At 40.5% G+C, this 18,479-nt stretch overlaps 1 protein-coding gene across 3 annotated transcripts in view; it reads left to right on the forward strand.

Annotated features, from left to right (window-relative positions):
* Positions 1–1,962: 1,962 nt before the first annotated feature.
* The window catches only part of LOC130568499 (nuclear receptor corepressor 2-like), a 40,063-nt gene continuing 23,546 nt past the window's right edge, over positions 1,963–18,479 (forward strand). For 2 of the 3 annotated variants that reach the window (XM_057357400.1, XM_057357401.1), the window contains exons 1-4: positions 1,963–2,404; positions 7,319–7,500; positions 7,618–7,742; positions 16,219–16,396. In XM_057357400.1, the coding sequence (XP_057213383.1) occupies positions 7,414–7,500; positions 7,618–7,742; positions 16,219–16,396 (390 nt within the window). In that variant the 5' untranslated portion in view covers positions 1,963–2,404; positions 7,319–7,413. The remainder of the gene's footprint in view (positions 2,405–7,318; positions 7,501–7,617; positions 7,743–16,218; positions 16,397–18,479) is intronic. The other variant, XM_057357402.1, reaches the window with a different exon arrangement.

Raw genomic sequence — 18,479 nt, forward strand, 5'->3', positions numbered from 1 at the left:
TTACACACACGTGCCTCGTGTTGTTTCTCGAAGCTGGATATTTCCAGAGGTAAATGTTGCTTATAGTCAGCCGTCTCAAAAGACTTTTAAAACGTCTAGGATCACATTAACTCGGCTGTTTTGCTCAGTTTACACACAGATGCATTTCCTCTTCGTCTGTGTGAGGATGTGCCGATTGTGAATGGCCATACACAAATATTTGATTCCAGCAGAAATGCTCCAGTGGCTGCGTCGGGTACTTTTCATTTGATACACTGCTTTGCGAAAAGGCGGAAGTTAAGTGACGTCATTGTGAAAAAGGCCTATTCACTGTCAGTCTATTCACACCACCTGCAGAGGGAGTCAAGCTGTTTTCATGGTACAAACCTTTACACTTTGACAAATCTGTGACAGAACCATATTTTGGGAACAGATTTGGACCCAGAAGTGACCAAAACCTTTTGGGGACGTCTACATTTGTAGAAACACCATAAAATGTAGCAAATAGTTTCTTGTAATGTTGAAAAAGGCTGCAAGTTTTCTGTTAAGGTTAAGTTTAGAGTGCGGGTAAGGTTGTACAATGAAAAAAATCAGACGTCAACTCAAAGATTTTGTAGTGACTGGTTAAATCTGCAGTTTAATTGGCTCAGTTAATGTTTTGTAAATTTAAGGAAGGGTTCACAAGTGAAAACTTGCAATTGTGCCAATTGAAAAATTAAGATGTAATTTGTTGGTGGATCTATTGACAGAAATGCAATATAATATACATAACTATGTGTTCCGAGGTGTATAAAACAACTTACAAAATGAAGCGTTATGTTATACCTTAGAATGAGCAATTTCTATCTACATACACCGCGAGTCCCCTTACATGAAATACACCATGTCGTTTCTACAGTAGTACTAAATGGACAAACTGATCTACAGAACGCGTTTCGTAAATACGTTATCTCTTTAGAAGAAAAACAGGACATCTTAGTCCTGTGTCAGCCACCGTTGTGCTTCGAAAGGGAGGGGGGAGTGGCTGCAATTTGTGACCTCACTAGATTTCATACACTGGACCTTTATAATTGATCCTGTTTCAATTTAAAATGCATCACAATACAGAAGCCATTGTAAATGTGTAACAAAAAGGAACTGTTACGCTGTCTCTTTCCTATTTTTCTTTGTGAGTGACTGTGTTTGTTTAGCTGAAACATTGCTCTTAAACAAATATCAGGGCTTTGTGACAAAACCAGTAACTTATTAATGATAAATATTCCCCGCAAACACACACACACTAAGAGTAAATTCATACACACTCATAAACAGGAGGCCAATAACCACACAACTCCCCAGACAGGTCAATGTTTACTATATTCAAAAAAGTAAGAATGAGATAGTTCTTTAAAGAACCTTTGACTGAATAGTTCTTTGTAGAACCAAGAAGGGTTATTATGGCATCGCTGTGAAAAACCTTTTAAGCACCTTTATTTTTAAGAGTGTAGCTTATTTAATGGATCCTTCAAGTGAAGTTGGACATATTGTAATTTCGAGTACATGAACAGCCATGTATTTGAACATATGTGACTTATTTCTTCTGCAGAACACAAAAAGATGATTTGAAGAACATTGATGACCAATCAACATTGGCCTCTACTAACTTCCGTTGTATAGACACACAAAACCTGCATAGAAATTTCTCAAAATAGCTTCTATTGTGAAAAAGATAAAAATCATCATGAACAGGTTTTAATTACACGAGGGTGAATAAATGATAACAACATTTCCCTTTTTGGTTGAGCTATCCCTTTAAGTTGAACTTTACATGCTGTATTTCAATCATTTTAAAGACACGATGTGTAAAACAACAAAACAAAAGGTGCACTTGAAGGTAACATAACTTCTGATCAGCGATACGATTTGTAGTTAACGTTCACACATCAGTTTGAGCTATTTTCAAAAAGGGCGCACTGGCCCTTTAAGAGCTGAGAAACTGCACTTGACGTCCAGCGCACAGCAGCCAGTCAGTCGGTCATATACACACACACACGGATTCCAGTCATCTGCAGAGATCCTCTCTGTCGCTTTTTCTATTGACATACACCGTTGCGGGAAACCAGTACGGAATGGGAGCGAATAACTCTTGTCGACTCACAACCGGCTGGAGATAAGAGGGCGTAAACGCGAATAAAACCGACAGAGGGGAAAAAAACAGACTGGGAGCGAGAGAAGGCCGAACCCATCGAGGCAGCGCAAGACAGTTCAGTTATTCACGCGACGGGCGCGCGGCGCTCGAGTGGAATCCGGTCTGAAACCGACGAGCACGAAAACGGCCACGTTATCTAACCGTACATGTGGATTACCCGTGAACTGAACATTTCTTCATTTCTCACTCCTTAGAAACCACAAAGCCGTCCGGTAGCGACAGACCTTCCGCGGAGAGGTGAGTTATTACGCGAATGTGTTGTTAGCCGTTTGTCTGTTTGAGGTTGCCGAGAGCTCTCAGAGCGGTTTTTAGGGTACGGGGTCAGTTATTTTTCACGGAGCTTCTGTTGTCCTCGCCTCAGCGAGTCTCTTGCCACTGCTGCCCCTGGATTTGGAATGAGCGTCGCCGCGCAAGGCGGAAATCGGTTCCCCCATGAAGACTGGCCGGCTAGTTAGCATAGCTAGCAGTGTTTGTGAGATAACATTAGACACGGTTATTATATTGTGCCTGACGTATTCAGCTGTATGTCGTGTAGTCTTTTATAACGTGTTATATAATGGTTTTCAAACCACATTACCTTCCTGTGAGAATTTGGGTTGGCCTGTGTCCCACTAGCATAAACACTAACTATTGTGTACTGTATCCTGACATGCCATATTGATATATTGTATCCTGATTATATTTTGTTGCTGACACTATAAGGTGACACTGTGAGTTACGACCCAATGTGCCTTTGCACAATAGGTTCCTGAACCAGATGTATTGAGAACACGGAACTCGCATATCACTGAGATAAGCAGAAATCACTAACAATATGTCACGTGATTTTCCACCGCCCAAGTGTCTATGTCTTAATCTGAGCATTACATAATTTCCTCAATTTTTGCATATATTCGAAATTGCCTCAATAAAGATTTGACTTTGAGTGAAATGCACTTCTGTGTCTGTGTCATTCTTGGTCCCTGGATCCAGAGCTTCTGGGTGTTCCATCGACTGACTCTTAAACTTTCAACTTAGACAAAAGTTATATCTTTCCTGTAGCCATAATGGCAGGATAACAACAACCCCTCCATTCTCCCTCCTCTACATGATAATATGCAGTTTCACCACAGTCCCACCCCATTCCAGGTGCGCTGTCCAGGTGTGAGAATGGGCACTCAAAACCTTGACTAATTTATTCTGATAATTTATTGTGCAATTATAGTTCTCCTTATCAGCTCGAGTAACAGTAATCACGTTTTTACAGTCAGACATTCCTACCCTATGTTTTCCTATCCTAGAGCAGACACACAAATCCGCCGGGTGAGCATGTACGTTAAACGTAAGCCCTTGAAAAGGTGCACCCGTGTACAAGCAATTATAATCTCTGATCATGGATGTAATTGGCATACCCTTGCGCACATTATCGGTCATTTGAACTATCAAACACATTTGTGTATGCATATCACATATACCTCTTTCATTCAATATAATTTCTGTCGTCATTTCCTATGTTTTCCAACTTCTTGTAATTTAAACAGGTACAGAATTAGTTGACCTAGCTGTGGTCGTTGTATTATCAAGTTTGCTAGCTCAGGCTGCTCTTCTAGCGCTTCCTTGGCTGCTCTAACAATTTCTTCTCCGAACACTATGATAGCTTCTGTCACTGTACACTCTGTGAAAGACTCAAAATATGCTTCATCCATTAATAAAAATTTGGCCCTTAGTGCATAAGTACGGAGTCCGCACTGTCGGCTCAATGGGCCATATATCTTCTTGCTTTGGGAGGCCCCCACCTCACTATAAGAGGTAGTTCTTTCCTCAGCGTATAGTGCTTTTGTCCCCCCAACAGGCAGTAAGGTGAATCCCCTTTAGAGATTCTATTGTGAATTGGAGCTTGCTGGCTCTCCTGAAGAACAGAGCTACAATCTAGATGCGTGTATCCACTGCGGTTAGGACCCCCATTCTGGTCACTGCAATCACTGTGGCTGGTCTGTGGTACTTTGGTACTCCAACCTTCGTCAGCTTCAGACTCCTCACAAACACTTTCTGTCCTGGAATAAAACTATGAGTAGGCTTTTCTGAGGGAAGAGGAAGACACATTAGCACATACAGAAGCTTTTCGACTAAGGAAGTCATGTAGTCCTCTTGGATCACCTCCAGGTCTCCTAAGGAAGTAATACCAGCGCAGCCTTTGATTTCCTTAGTTAGGATTTTCAATACAGTTTTAGCATCCCTCTTCGCACACGGAAATGCTTTTGGCCACTTTTGAGAATCTATCTACAATAGGGCTGTGACGGTGGTCGTGACAACCGCACCACCGCGGTGGTAAAGTGCCATGATGGTGGTGAACTGCCACGTCACTGTGACAAATGTAAGTGTAATTAATATGACAGTTGCGATAAGGATTGCTATTTGTAGCCTTTCAATTGTGGATGGTTTGATTTAAAAGATTTCACATCAACACAGAAATTATTGGCATACGTTTCCGTTGGTGCGTTGTTCTGTGGGTTCTGCAATGGATCTCGTTGTGAAATGAACAGATAAGTAAAATTAAAACTGGCTATGACCCGCCTGCTTAGTGTCAGAGCGCGCGCAGGTTTTGCCACGGTTGCGGAGAGACATCTATTCATTTGCGCTCCTGTGCACATCTTCTGAACCCGCATTTAGTGCAGTTGTACACATTTTAATCTGGACAATGTCAAAATGTACGTTTTCCATCAACGAGTAAGAAAAAGTAAAGTTTTTATGGCAATCTGAATAGGAAAGCCAATGTAGGTTTAAACAGTTTGTTTCAAATGGAATTGTTAAGGACTGTAAGGGTTAATACGCGACTGACTGAAGTTGTCACTGCAACAAGAGCTTTTTTATTTAATATTTAACTTTCTTATATAATTTAAGTTTTCATTATTTACTGATGTTTATTTAAATGTTTTATATGCTGTAGTGTGTCATTTCACTGATGGATTTGCGCATTAAACATGGACTGATGTTTCATCGTCATTTATTTCAGATATCATATTTCAATTTCAAGTATTTAACTATTTAACAATTTCAAGTATTTAAATAAGGTCTATATTTCTCTCCCACTCGTCATGTGGTTGCTACACGCAAATATATCTATTATTTATATAAATAATATATATTTCCGCATTTCACCACCGCGGTTGATTTGTCCATTACCACTGCAGTGGTAAAAAAACTGCCACCGTCACAGCCCTACAATTACCAAGAGATATTTCAGATTACCTATAGGTGGCATTTGTGCAAAATCAATCTGCACATGCTGAAACTGCGATTCTGGATTCAGTTATATCTTAACACCTCCATTAAAGGGGTTTCTTTAGTCGACTGTGGAGCTAGCCGAGTTAGCTCGGTTATGTTGTATTGAACGGTTATGTTGTATTGAACGCCAACATTAGTGGTTTTGTAGTAACAACTGGGTGGACGCTGAGGAGTCCTAGGGTGGAGGGGCTTTGATTTATTGCTCAGAATGTATCCAGCATAATAAATTTGAACTCGTACAACATGGTGTTAATTTAACTTGTAAGGCTTCAATCATGATAGTTTTCCAAGTCAGTATTTAGTGGTTAGGTTAGTAAAACAAAAATAAAACTGCTTTATTTCACAGTGAAGTGTGTTTTGAGTAAGGCATTGCATAGTCGGATGCTCTTAAAGACCGCTTTAGGGATACACATTATGTCACACACTACGGCCTTTATATAGTTCAACAATATGCAGTTTGTGAGCCCATATTGAAGCTTGATTGTTCCTGCAGTAACGCAATGAAAAGTGAAGTGCAACACATTACTTATACTGTTTGCTGTTCCACATCAAGGTGCGTTGCTTGATTTCACATAACCTATGTGAGGCAGAGATTCCCTTCACTTTACTGTAAATCTCTCTTGTTGTGTGTTTAAAATTGTTGACGGGCCCTGAGTAAACATAATGAACCAACTCCATAATTTGTGGACCTGCCCTGCTCTTTCTTACCCTTCAATAGTCTGCTCATGATGAGGCTGGGAGTACACTCACTCACTCACTCACTCACTCACTCATGTCTGGGATGTTGTTATTAAGGGTCAATAAATCATGGTGGATGCCAAATGCTTGTCAACAGTGTTTGATTTGCACATGAAAAGTGGTGAAATTTGAAAAATTAAGGCCACCCTGCTTAAGTCCCTTTTCCACCAACGCAGTTTAGGTGCTGGTTCGGAGCCAGAGCCTAGTTCCAAATCGGTTCTTTGTCTTTCCACATGCAAAGCACCAGCTCCGAACCAGAAAAAGTGGTTCTTATCTAGCACCGAAACGTTGCTGGGCTAGAAGTAAGAACTGCTTGCGTCAGTTGCTGGGGTCGGGGTTACCGTGACCACTGACAAACACTGACTGCCATTTTTGAAATTCAATTCAATTCACGACGGACGTGAAACAAAAGCAACACTGGTTTGAGGAAGAAACAAACTGTTTTCTTGCACTCTGGTCCTCTGCAGATGTACGCTCGCAAAGCCATGAACATCACAAGCAACACAACGTCTGCCATTGTTGATGGTGTTTTAAGTTTGGCGCTACCGCGCTAACGTTGCTGGGAAAGATGAGACGTAGTCAGTGACGTATGACCTCGCTCCCTTGTGGCTCTCTAACCCGTGGAAAAGCAAAACGGTTCTTAGCAGGTTCACCAGTGGAACCAGCTCTGAACCAGCAATAGCACTAGCTCCGAACCAGCACCCGGTTCATTTTGGTGGAAAAGGGTGTAATTGGACATGGGCCAGTTGGAAGGGCTTCTTTCTTTTGGGCAGTATTTGTTCCCACTGTACATTAGAAGAGAACAAAGCACAGTGTCATAAGTGGACCAGCGAGATGCCTGAACCCAAAACAGAACTGGCCTTAGACAACCTCGTTGCTCTGCAGGGCTGCCAGGACTCATGGCCAGAAGACCAGAAGCAGCAGGTGTTGGCTTTGAATTCCCTCTCTTTCTCTCTCTTAGTCTCTCATGATCGTTCACTCTGCTCTTTTTCTCCCTGTAACTATCAAACTCCCAGTCACTGTTTTTGCCATCCCTCTGAGAGCTTCAGTGATTTCCCTAGAGTCTTTCTCGCAACAACTGCTTATAACAATCTTACTGAAGTTGGTCATTTACAGTTGTTAGAATGTAATCCCCTTGTTTTTTTCCAGGTCGGTGACTGCCTGGACTCAACGCCCCATGATGCACAGCGTTTGTGCTGGGACCACACCCACTTTTAGCGTGTAGAGTAAGTTGCATCGTCAGCATGTCCTCGCACCCTCAGCCAATGCCTCAGGGTCAGAGAGCTGTGGATGCCTGTCACCTTCCCAGTCCAGCCACGCTTCCTCTGCAGGTGAGAACCCACACGGTATTGCTCTTATTGATTTTTCAAGAAAAATCAAATCACATTCTTCATTCAACTTCAGTGTCCGTTTCACATGAGTAACGTGTGCTGTTGTGTTTATTTCAGGATGTTGGTGGACTGGTGGACTACCACCCCGTTGCTCGGGAATACAGTTCCCATCTGTCTCATGCATCCCTGGCCCACCGTCGCAGACCGTCCCTTCTGTCTGAATTTCAGCCAGGCAATGAAAGGTACAAACCATGCCCACAAACATATTGCGCTTTCCAAAATTGTCTTGCACTGAGATCCTGTCTATTGAGTGCTAACCACATACAGTATGTGCTTTACACTAGTTGCCCATTCTGACCACAATCTATTGTCAAGTCCTTCAGAATTATGGCAGAAGCCCATGTCAGCAAAAGCTAGCGTGACGGGGTTATTACTCTAATAAATGCTTCCCTAGCAGATTCTTCAATCAGAGTTAGACATCATCTTCAATTTTCATCTGCTTGTATTAGCTGTAGCAGATGATTGAACCTGGTCTGCTCTTATGTATTGCACATCATTTTTACCACCAAAGAATGTCATTTTCAATGTCTAAAGATGAATTGTGATCTGCCACAAGCTCTAAATTGAGCGGAAATGACTAGGTGATATCCCCAGAGGATGTGTATAGCAGTTGAATCTGTTAGAACAAAAGCCATCATAGTTGTCTGAATATTTAATTTGCATCCTTTTTGAACATAAAATGCCGTTAACAAGCCATAATACTTGCGTGATATGACGTTACATATTTGTAAGAGAAACAGGATTTTGTTGGCTCGATTAAAACCAGCAACAAATAAACATTTCTTTTGATTCAAACTGTAAGCAATGTCTTAGTAAATGATGAAATTAATAATTTAGTGGTCGACCGATATATTGCAGAGGCCGATTTATTTGGATTTTTTTATTATTGCATCGGCCGATAAATCTTTCCGTTTGGCCGATAGATTCTCCGGTTCGGTCACGTTAGTGCATTAGCATTTTGTTCCTTAGGAAGATTTCTACACTCGACCCCATGCGGCTCCCCACAGACCGGTTGGTGCACGACACCAAATCACCGCGAGAACAACCTGAGAGCAGACTGCTTTATATGCTTTAAAAATGCTGATACACGCCGTCTGGCCTGCACGGCGCTGAACCAAACCAAACACTCAAAGCCAGCGTCTGACAGACTGTGAAATAATCAATCATTCCCGTTTAACGTGACGTTGTGTTGTGTGTAACAGTTAACATTCCAGTGTACGTTTTAGTCCGTTCTGTTTTGATGCTAAGCTACATGCCACTAACTAAGCAAATAAATAACTTAGGCTGTGCTTTTTGTCATGGTTTTGTATTGTTTTCACAGAGACAAAACAAAAAAACAGACATAAATCTTTCTTAGTCAAGTTTTTTTTTTTTACTTTGACCTAAAATTACTTAATGTGATTTATTTGTACAGTAACTATATTAATATTAAGGAATTACATTCTGTTTTTGTAATTAATTATACACTGTATCTATATCTTCTGTTGGATTAAAGAAGCAGTAAAACAGTTAAACAAAAAAGCTGCACTAATTGTCAATATTGAAGTGTTACCTCATTAAGTGTTGTACAGTTAAGAGAATATTGCATAAATATTATGCAAAATAAATGTTAATTTAATTTCACTTATTTTTTGTATGTTTCTCATTTACTTTAATTACATTTACTGAATCGGCCATTAAAAAACCCGTATCCAAATAATTAAATAAATCTTGTTCATTTATTGTTCAAAAGTATTGTTCATTGTTAACTTATGTTGTCAACTGTTGTTAAAGTAGTTATGAAGTTGTGGGCGAGTATGCTAAAATATGATATCTTTCATCTTTTCTTTAATAAAAAGATTAAATGAGTGTAATGTAGGTGAACTGGGAATAGCAAAGTTTCTCCGCTGTCTGTGTGCTGATGTATGTACAGGAGATGAGCTGTATAATCAGAGAATGGTACAGTAGTTCTTGTTGTTCTCACAAGAGAGAGACTAAACCTCTTTGAGGTCCCGGTAGAAGGATTAACTGAATACTAAAGTGTTTGATAGGTGTATGTACGTTTGTGCAAATTAAAATGTGTTTTTGTTCAACTTTTTTAAATTGAGTAAACAAAATGTCTCAACACACATTTTGTCCTCTATTGTTGTTTCGGATTTCTGCCTCCGCTCGCTACATCATAATCACGTCACTACTAGAGCAAGCTCCTGATTGGTTAACGCGGCACGAATTTCCTCCAAAATTCAGATTTTTCAACTCGCGCAATTCGCACGAATCACGCGTTACACGCGTCAAATGCCCGAAACGCTCAATTCGCGCCGCAGGATTTCCTATCGCGTCTTTGCATTGACTTAACATGTAAATCACTCGCACTTAACGCTTCATTCGCGTTTGGTGGGAACGCAGCTTAAGTCATGTACATGCTTAAAACGGTTTTCTTTTATCGGGGAAAGCTCATAAACGGCGTCAGCAAAACCCGCTCGGCAGAGGTAGTTTTTTTCCCATTACTCCGATTTCGCGCTACATGTAAACAAAATGACTTCCAAATGAAAACCAAAAATGACTTGGCGGCCTTTAAATAAAACCATTTGTGAAACATCTCTTTCTCCCCTCTTTGTTTTGTTACTCTCCCTTCAGAGGGCGTAAGAAATGGGGGCTCATCAAAACTGGACTTAATTTTGGAATATTCTGCGTCTGGTAAGTGCTTCGCACTTTGGTGTAGGGGAGAAGAGAGTGTTGAATTGGTAAATGGGAAAGATGAAAGGATTAGTTTAACGTTCTGTTGACTTTGAATTTGAACGCTACACTGGTTGCTTAACGTCATATTGATTAGTGTTATAAACATTCGGATACATCAATTTAATTAATCTATCATTGCTTGTTTTTTTGTCTAGAAATAAACTGTCCCCAGGTAGGTGAAGAACGTGTCTTAGGGATGCGTTGGTTGTTATTTTAGTTTGTTATTTTTGGTTGGCTCGGGACTTAGTAGCAGTGGTCTCGGGAGCACGTCCGAGGTTTTGGGGGATTACTTTTCAATTGGTGGTCTTTCCAAACTTACGGGCGTCAGTGCATAAATACCCGGTCTTGGGCCAGCTGAAGACTAGGGTGTACATTAGTTAGGATTGGGATAGTTTTTTTTCTTTAACAAGCTCTGATAGATTTTTTGTGAGATTTTTCGTAATTTTCGTGACGTTTAAATTATATATATTTTGAGGATAGTTTATTGATCGTAGTTTAAGATGGCGAGTGTAGTTGAAGCTTTTGTTCAATCTCCATCTAAGGAGTTGCTTGATACAATGACTAAGGAACAGATGTTAGAAGTAGCCGCGCATTATGAGATAGAACTTTCTGCGGTCCAAAAAAGGTCAAAGGAGGGAATGCGGAGGATGATTAAAGAGACGCTAGTCGATCTTGAAGTTTTGGTCGATAGTTCGGCACCGTCTTTACCTGCTTTGACTGCTCTCTCATTCGAAGAGCAAAAAGAACTGCTTTTAATACAGCGTGAGACCGAATGTGAAAAACGGCGGTTGGAGTTTGAAAAAGCACATCTAGAACGAAAGCTAGAGGAAAGCCGACAATTCACTTAAACATACAGCATATAAAAGGCTATGATAACATAGTTGCTGATGCTTTGTCCAGAGCGCCGATGTGAAATTTGTGTCTGGATTATTCTCTTCGTTGGGTGCTGTGTGCTACCTGGACGTGTTGGGGGGGAAACAAGCATTGTATATATGAATTTATGGAAAAGGCCTTTTATTGTTTGTTTGTTTATATCCTAACAGAAAACTTTTTAGTTTCCTGTTTTTAAGGAGGAGGGTGTCACAGCTGCGACGTCTTGTTGCTTTTCTGCCGTATTCTCTGGATTCCACCTGCAGGCGTGATGTGGCTACTGCAGGAATAATCAGCCGAATTGGGAACCTTTAAAAGCAGTTTGGATTCCTTCTGAAAAGGGGCATTGATCTTGAGACTCCTGGCATGCGAACATTGCCGGATGTACTCTGGAACGAACAAACGAACGAACAAACAATCCTTTTGGTGTCTTTTTGAATCGTTGAACTCAAAAATGACTTAGCGGCCTTTAAATAAAACCATTTGTGAAACATCTCTTTCTCCACTCTTTGTTTTGTTACTCTCCCTTCCGAGGGCGTAACACATGTAAACACGTGAAAACAGGTTTCTTTTTAAGCTGAGTTTTGATAGATATCTGTTTATTTTGTGCATGTAAATGCACTCAATGTCTTTTCAAAAGTAAATCAATAAGTGATGCTATTTGTCCATTTCATCTTTTTGATTTGAGTCTCCTTTGGCCAATGAATCGTACCTGAATATGAGTTTAGGGATGCAGAATGTGGTGCTAAGGAATTTGAATTATTTATGTTTTTATCATATGTTTAGTGTAAACAGTGTCAATATTATCATAGTTGTTATCATGGTAATTGTAAAATACTGGTATGTTGTGTTTCCTTAGTTCTGAATGTTGTCATCTCAAAACGAGTAGCGAACCCTGACGTTTGAGCCTTGGCCCTCTGCGCACGTGCAGGATATTGATTCATATGCGTGTCACATGTGTCTGATCCCTGACTTTGGTACAGGAAGAGACAGTTTAGTGGGGGAGAGGCACACTGTGGCTGTTAAAGGTTACTGGGCCTCATTTATGAAACGAGCTTACGACCGAAAACTGGGCGCACGGTCATTTCCACGCAAAACTTGGAATTTATCAATATGGACGTAAGTGGTTGCTACGATCAAATGTCACAACAGGTCTCAGTTTATGTACGCAAGTTTTGAGATGGGGTAAAGGTCTGTCTATGCTTTACCCTTTTTGATTATTCCTGAAAAGAATAATGACAAATAGAAAGATTAGGTTTTTTTCGTTTAGTATAACAAATGTAGAAATAGATTCCGATGCGATTTCTTATTTTCATTACATTAATATAGTACAGTATTTTCCTTTCTAGCCTAATTACATGATCATTTACAGTATCTCACAGAAGTGAGTACACCCCTCACCATTTTGGAAATATTACAAAAAATATGTGACAACACTGAAGAAATTGGGCCCAAAGTGTCAATATTTTGTGTGGCCACCATTATTTTCCAGCACTGCCTTAACCCTCTTGGGCATGGAGTTCACCAGAGCTTCACAGGTTGCCACTGGAGTCCTCTTCCACTCCTCCATGACGACATCACGGAGCTGGTGGATGTTAGAGACCTTGCGCTCCTCCACCTTCCCTTTGAGGATGCCCCACAGATGCTCAATAGGGTTTAGGTCTGGAGACATGCTTGGCCAGTCCATCACCTTTACCCTCAGCTTCTTTTTGGGTCGTTATCATTTTGGAATACTGCCCTGTAGCCCAGTCTCCGAAGGGAGGGGATCATTCTCTGCTTCAGTATGTCACAGTACATGTTGGCATTCATGGTTCCCTCAATGAACTGTAGCTCCCCAGTGCCGGCAGCACTCATGCAGCCCCAGACCATGACACTCCCACCACCATGCTTAACTGTAGGCAAGACACACTTGTCTTGGTACAAATCACCTGGTCGCCGCCACACACGCTTGACACCATCTGAACCAAATAAGTTTATCTTGGTCTCATCAGACCACAGGACATGGTTCCAGTAATCCATGTCCTTAGTCTGCTTGTCTTCAGCGAACTGTTTGCGGGCTTTCTTGTGCATAATCTTTAGAAGAGGCTTCCTTCTGGGACGACAGCCATGCAGTCCAATTTGATGCAGTGTGCGGCGTATAGTCTGAGCACTGACAGGCTGACCCCCCACCCCTTCAACCTCTGCAGCAATGCACTCATACGTCTATTTCCCAAAGACAACCTCTGGATATGACGCTGAGCATGTGCACTCAACTTCTTTGGTCGACCATAGCGAGGTCTGTTCTGAGTGGAACCTGTCCTGTTAAACCGCTGTATGGTCTTGGCCACCATGCTGCAGCTCAGTTTCAGGGTCTTGGCAATCTTCTTATAGCCTAGGCCATCTTTATGTAGAGCAACAATTCTTTTTTCAGATCCTCAGAGAGTTCTTTGCCATGAGGTGCCATGTTGAACTTCCAGTGACCAGTATGACAGCGTGAGAGCGATAACACCAAATTTAACACACCTGCTCCCCATTCACACCCGAGACCTTGTAACACTAAAGAATCACATGACACCGGGGAGGATAAATGGCTAATTGTGCCCAATTTGGACATTTTCACTTAATGGTGTACTCACTTTTGTTGCCAGCGGTTTAGACATTAATGGCTGTGTGTTGAGTTATTTTGAGGGGACGGCAAATTTACACTTTTATACAAGCTGTACACTCACTACTTTACATTGTAGCAAAGTTTAATTTCTTCAGTGTTGTCACATGAAAAGTTATAATAAAATATTTACAAAAATGTGAGGGGTGTACTCACTTCTGTGAGATACTGTATATCTACATTCGTTTTTACATTTAACGCATTAATGTAACTTAAACAAAGATTAGTTCATTTTGTTTACATATAAATGCATTATACAACCAATCTAATTTATAGCAACGACAATACTTTCCGTGTAAAAATAATAGTGAAACACTAATAATAAAATAAATGTTTGTGCTCAAATTTACAAAACATAAATATCTAATAAAAAATACAAACCTCAGCTGGAGTTCGGTTCACTACACCAATGCTGTTGACTGCTGCGATCTCTTTCCAAACTGTTTTTTACTTTGATTCCGCTTTTCAAGGTTAAACTTAAATTTCTAAATCGGAAAAGTTCCTCTTTTTGGCCGGATTAGGTTTCTCCATGTCGCAAAATCTAGGGGTTAGGAGTCTAGACCCTGAACTTATAGTTATTAGTCAACTAGTCATCCAGAAAAGTAGTCAACTAGTCGACGGGTAAATGTTTTCCTTATGTAAATGACTCATTGTGCAGAATCAGCTATTGTAGTTTTGGCATGTCTATCGCTGCAGTGATGGAGAATGTGATGGAGATGTCCACACGGTTGAGATGATACGAGTGGGAAATGAAAGCACGTCTATCTTCATCGCATTGTTATGAATTGTTACAAAATAGTCACTTTCGCTCAGATCCTGACAGTCTTTGGGTGACACTTCTATAGTTTTGGGCCGTTTAGGAAAAGTTTTGGCCTGCATGTGAAGTCTTTAAATGAAGTCAGACTCTGTGTGGTTTGTTTGACATGCTTTATGAGTGTGATGTGCTCTAGATTGAGTAATTCTAAGTATTTATTATTCAAAACTAAAGTCATGCATATACTTAGCCACATATAGATCAAGAGTGGAACACAAACGCAGTGCATGGCTGTCTGCTGGGTTCAGTTCTGGGCTTGTTCGTTATGTCACGGTGCGGGCAAGGCAGAACCCAAACACAGACAGTAGGTGAGGGATAAACAATGATTTTAATAAATAAACACGAAGCAAAACAAAAACCCACGATGGGGTAAAACGCAACTTAAACAATACAAACAACAAAAACAAGACTTCCCACGAGGGGGACAAAAAACAAAGGGAACAGGATAACTAAATTTACACACACACAACTAAATATAGAACTAGGGAGACACGGCAACAAGATAAGGTAATCCACATGGTAGTTTTCAGCAAACGAATGAAACATACGACAAGGTCACAAGCAAGGTAGTGTAGCACTTATGTTAATTTTGTGTAATTATGTCAATGAATGTTCTCAGTCATTCGGGTCATTGTATCGTGTCTTTTAGGTGTTTGAATACTTGCTTTGAGTAAGATTTGAATTCAACAGGGAAATTCAATAAACCTTATTTACATTTGATTTAATTGTGTAATATCATTAACATTTACAGTAATTTAATAAGAGCTATAAATTGTAAGTTTACTGTAGATTAGAACATTACCATTTGGATATATTTGACAACTACTTGACAAGTTTCCTCAAAAGTGAGTTCCTATAGTTTTCTTGGTGAGAGTGTTTCTGTAGCTTAAATTATGTTTAGTTATAGTGTCAGTACTTCAATTTACTTTAATTTGGTTTATATATTTTATTGTCATGAATGGTGGGTGGTGAGAGACACGGAGACAGAGGACCCAGGTGCAGACAGCGGGTAAGGGGTTAACACAAACTTTAATAAATAAAAAGCAACAAAACAAAGACCCACGTGGGGGTAAAGTAACAAACATGGAAACAGGAACAAGACTAACTAAACTAACAGGACTAGACTAAAACACATCACAACTACAAAATAAACTAAACTAACTCAAAGACAGGAACTCACCACATTACACAAACACGACACAGTACAATGAACCAGCACGAGACAGAAGACACAAGGGCATTATAAAGGGGATAAATCAAGAGGGGACAGGTGCAGGACATGAACTAATTAACAAACAATAACGAGACGAAAGGGCGGGAACAGAGACGCCACACCGGAGAGAGGGAGTATATGGAATACCAAAACTGACTCTCTCCACATAAAACAAGAGGTTCTATCATGGTTCTGCCACTAGGTCAAGAGAAGCAAGACAAGGTGGGGCAGAACCATGACATTTTATAATATAATATATGTTAGTGTCATATTTCACTTTCTCAATGGCAAATGAAGTGTCATGTATTACTGTGATGTTATTCGGCTGTGTGAGGCATTTCAGGTTTTAATCTTGCTTCTCTTTAATTTACCCATAATTCTTCATCGTCTTCTTTACAGAGGTCAAGAGCCCCACATCCGATACGACCACATTTACCTGCACGAGCACAGCAGCCATTCAGAGGTGGATTACTCTGAAATGAAGAGGCCTCGCTTGGAAATCGGGGCGGAGTCTCTTATTCGTCATCAGACTCATCGGCAGGCTCTCACTGTGGCCGGAGCTGAGGAAATGGCAAAGGTCAGCATTTACATTCGCATTAACCAGACATGAAAATTGTGCTCCCTGTGTCTGAACATAAACACTTCCTGGCACAGTATGCAATACATCAAATAAGCAGAATATCAGAATATTCATTATTCATTGTGTATGTCCCACAGGTCAAAGTACAACACAGTGGACGTATTATGTCGGAAAATTTCTTTTCACCTCACACCTACATATAGCACAAGTTTGCTGTGTTTAAAGGAAATACAGAAACAATTCAGTTGTAGGCAGGCAACAATGATTTGAGCTTTTCATACATGAACCTTGTGTTTGTCATTGACTTGACACAGAACTGCTGTTATTGTGAAGTCTTGCGGTATAACTAGCTATAAGACTAAAGTTCATTATGGCAGACGGCGAGCTTTAACTGGCTCAGACTTATTCTTTGCGATTCTAGCTGGATTAGGCTGGTAAGCATGCTGCATGGTTTATATAGATTAATCCGACTGTAGAGAAGAGCGATAATAAATCTGTTCAGCAGATTACATGGATTAAAGTTCTCCGTCGCTACGACGGATTTCCGTTAATTGCAGCGAGTCTATGACGGATTTCCATTAATTGCAGCGAGTCTACTAGTGATGGGTCGTTCTTGAACGATTCGTTCATTTTGAACGAATCTTTAATGTGACTCGGGAAGAACGAGTCGTCTTAGTTAGTGATTCGTTCAGTCGCGCATGCGCATTGCGCAACATTCTATGGGTCCTGTACTGGAATTCAAGAAGAACGAACGAACGATTCAAACCCGAAGACTCGAGAGGTGAACTAATCAATTCTCTTTCCGGCTCTGATTGCATTGGTTTAGTTTACGACGCTGTCACGTGATGAACGAAGGCGTCAAACCCGAGGACTTGTCAGATAAGAGGTGTGGTGAGCTCTTATAGCATTATAGTTTTGTATTGTTTGTAATGTGATCAACGTTTGCATAAGTAGTAGATGTGTTAGGAAAGTAACGTAACATTTTAATTATATTTTGCTAAAATGAACGAAATGAACGATATGACTCGAAAAAAGATTCGTTCATTTTGCTGAACGAGACTCAAAGATCCGAGTCAGTAAAATGATCCGAACTTCCCATCACTAGAGTCTACGAAGGATTTCCGTCAATTGCAGGGTTCCAGCCTGTCCTTAATGTCTTAAATTCACATTTCATAATGTTGTTAACCCTTTGACGCAATCACACCGGTAAGATTAGAACATTCAGCGCTGTGGCTGGCACTGAGCCAGAGACAGAATCAATCCTGTCACATATCACAATTATGCAGTGCTTTCAACCACATAATGTTTAATTTAGCCTTCAGACATATACACGTGCCTACAAGCACAAAATACATTTAGAGATTGCATAATACACACTGATGTCTATGGAAGCGGCAATAACAATCTCCTCAAATGTAATTTGACGGATGTTTTATTCAGATCAGACAAAGTATCTGCAATTTAAGCAATTGTTAAGATCACTCAATTCTCCTACCAGGTCACCAGGCACTTACGTTTGTGTTTTTAAGAGAAGTGGATGAATTCACGTGATGTAAATCCGACAGATCTCAGACCACGGTGGAAACAAACATGGCGGCGCCCGCTTATAGCTCACCTAACGCGATCATTATAAAAGTGTTTAAACAACAAAACACATTCACATGCACATATATGACAATAGGAATGTCAGATATTTCATGACATAGTTAACAGTTTAAAAAGAAAAATGATGTAAAAGCAATGCATCAGTCATACAGCTGCTGTGGCTCTGCGGTGTGTCACGTGATAAGCAGTGCCGCGTCGCCATGGAAATGCTAAAGTGATACCTTCTTAACGGTCGCCTTGGACAAGTTAGTCAAACACTGTAACTAGTCACTGTAGCTAGTCAAACACTGTAACTAGTCATGTAGCTAGTCAAACACTGAAACTAGTCGTGTAGCTTGTCAAACACTGAAACTAGTCATGTAGCTAGTCAAACACTGAAACTAGTCACTGTAGCTAGTCAAACACTGAAACTAGTCATGTAGCTTGTCAAACACTGAAACTAGTCATGTAGCTAGTCAAACACTGAAACTAGTCA

Source organism: Triplophysa rosa, linkage group LG17, assembly GCF_024868665.1.
Source record: "Triplophysa rosa linkage group LG17, Trosa_1v2, whole genome shotgun sequence".
NCBI classification, from domain to species: domain Eukaryota; kingdom Metazoa; phylum Chordata; class Actinopteri; order Cypriniformes; family Nemacheilidae; genus Triplophysa; species Triplophysa rosa.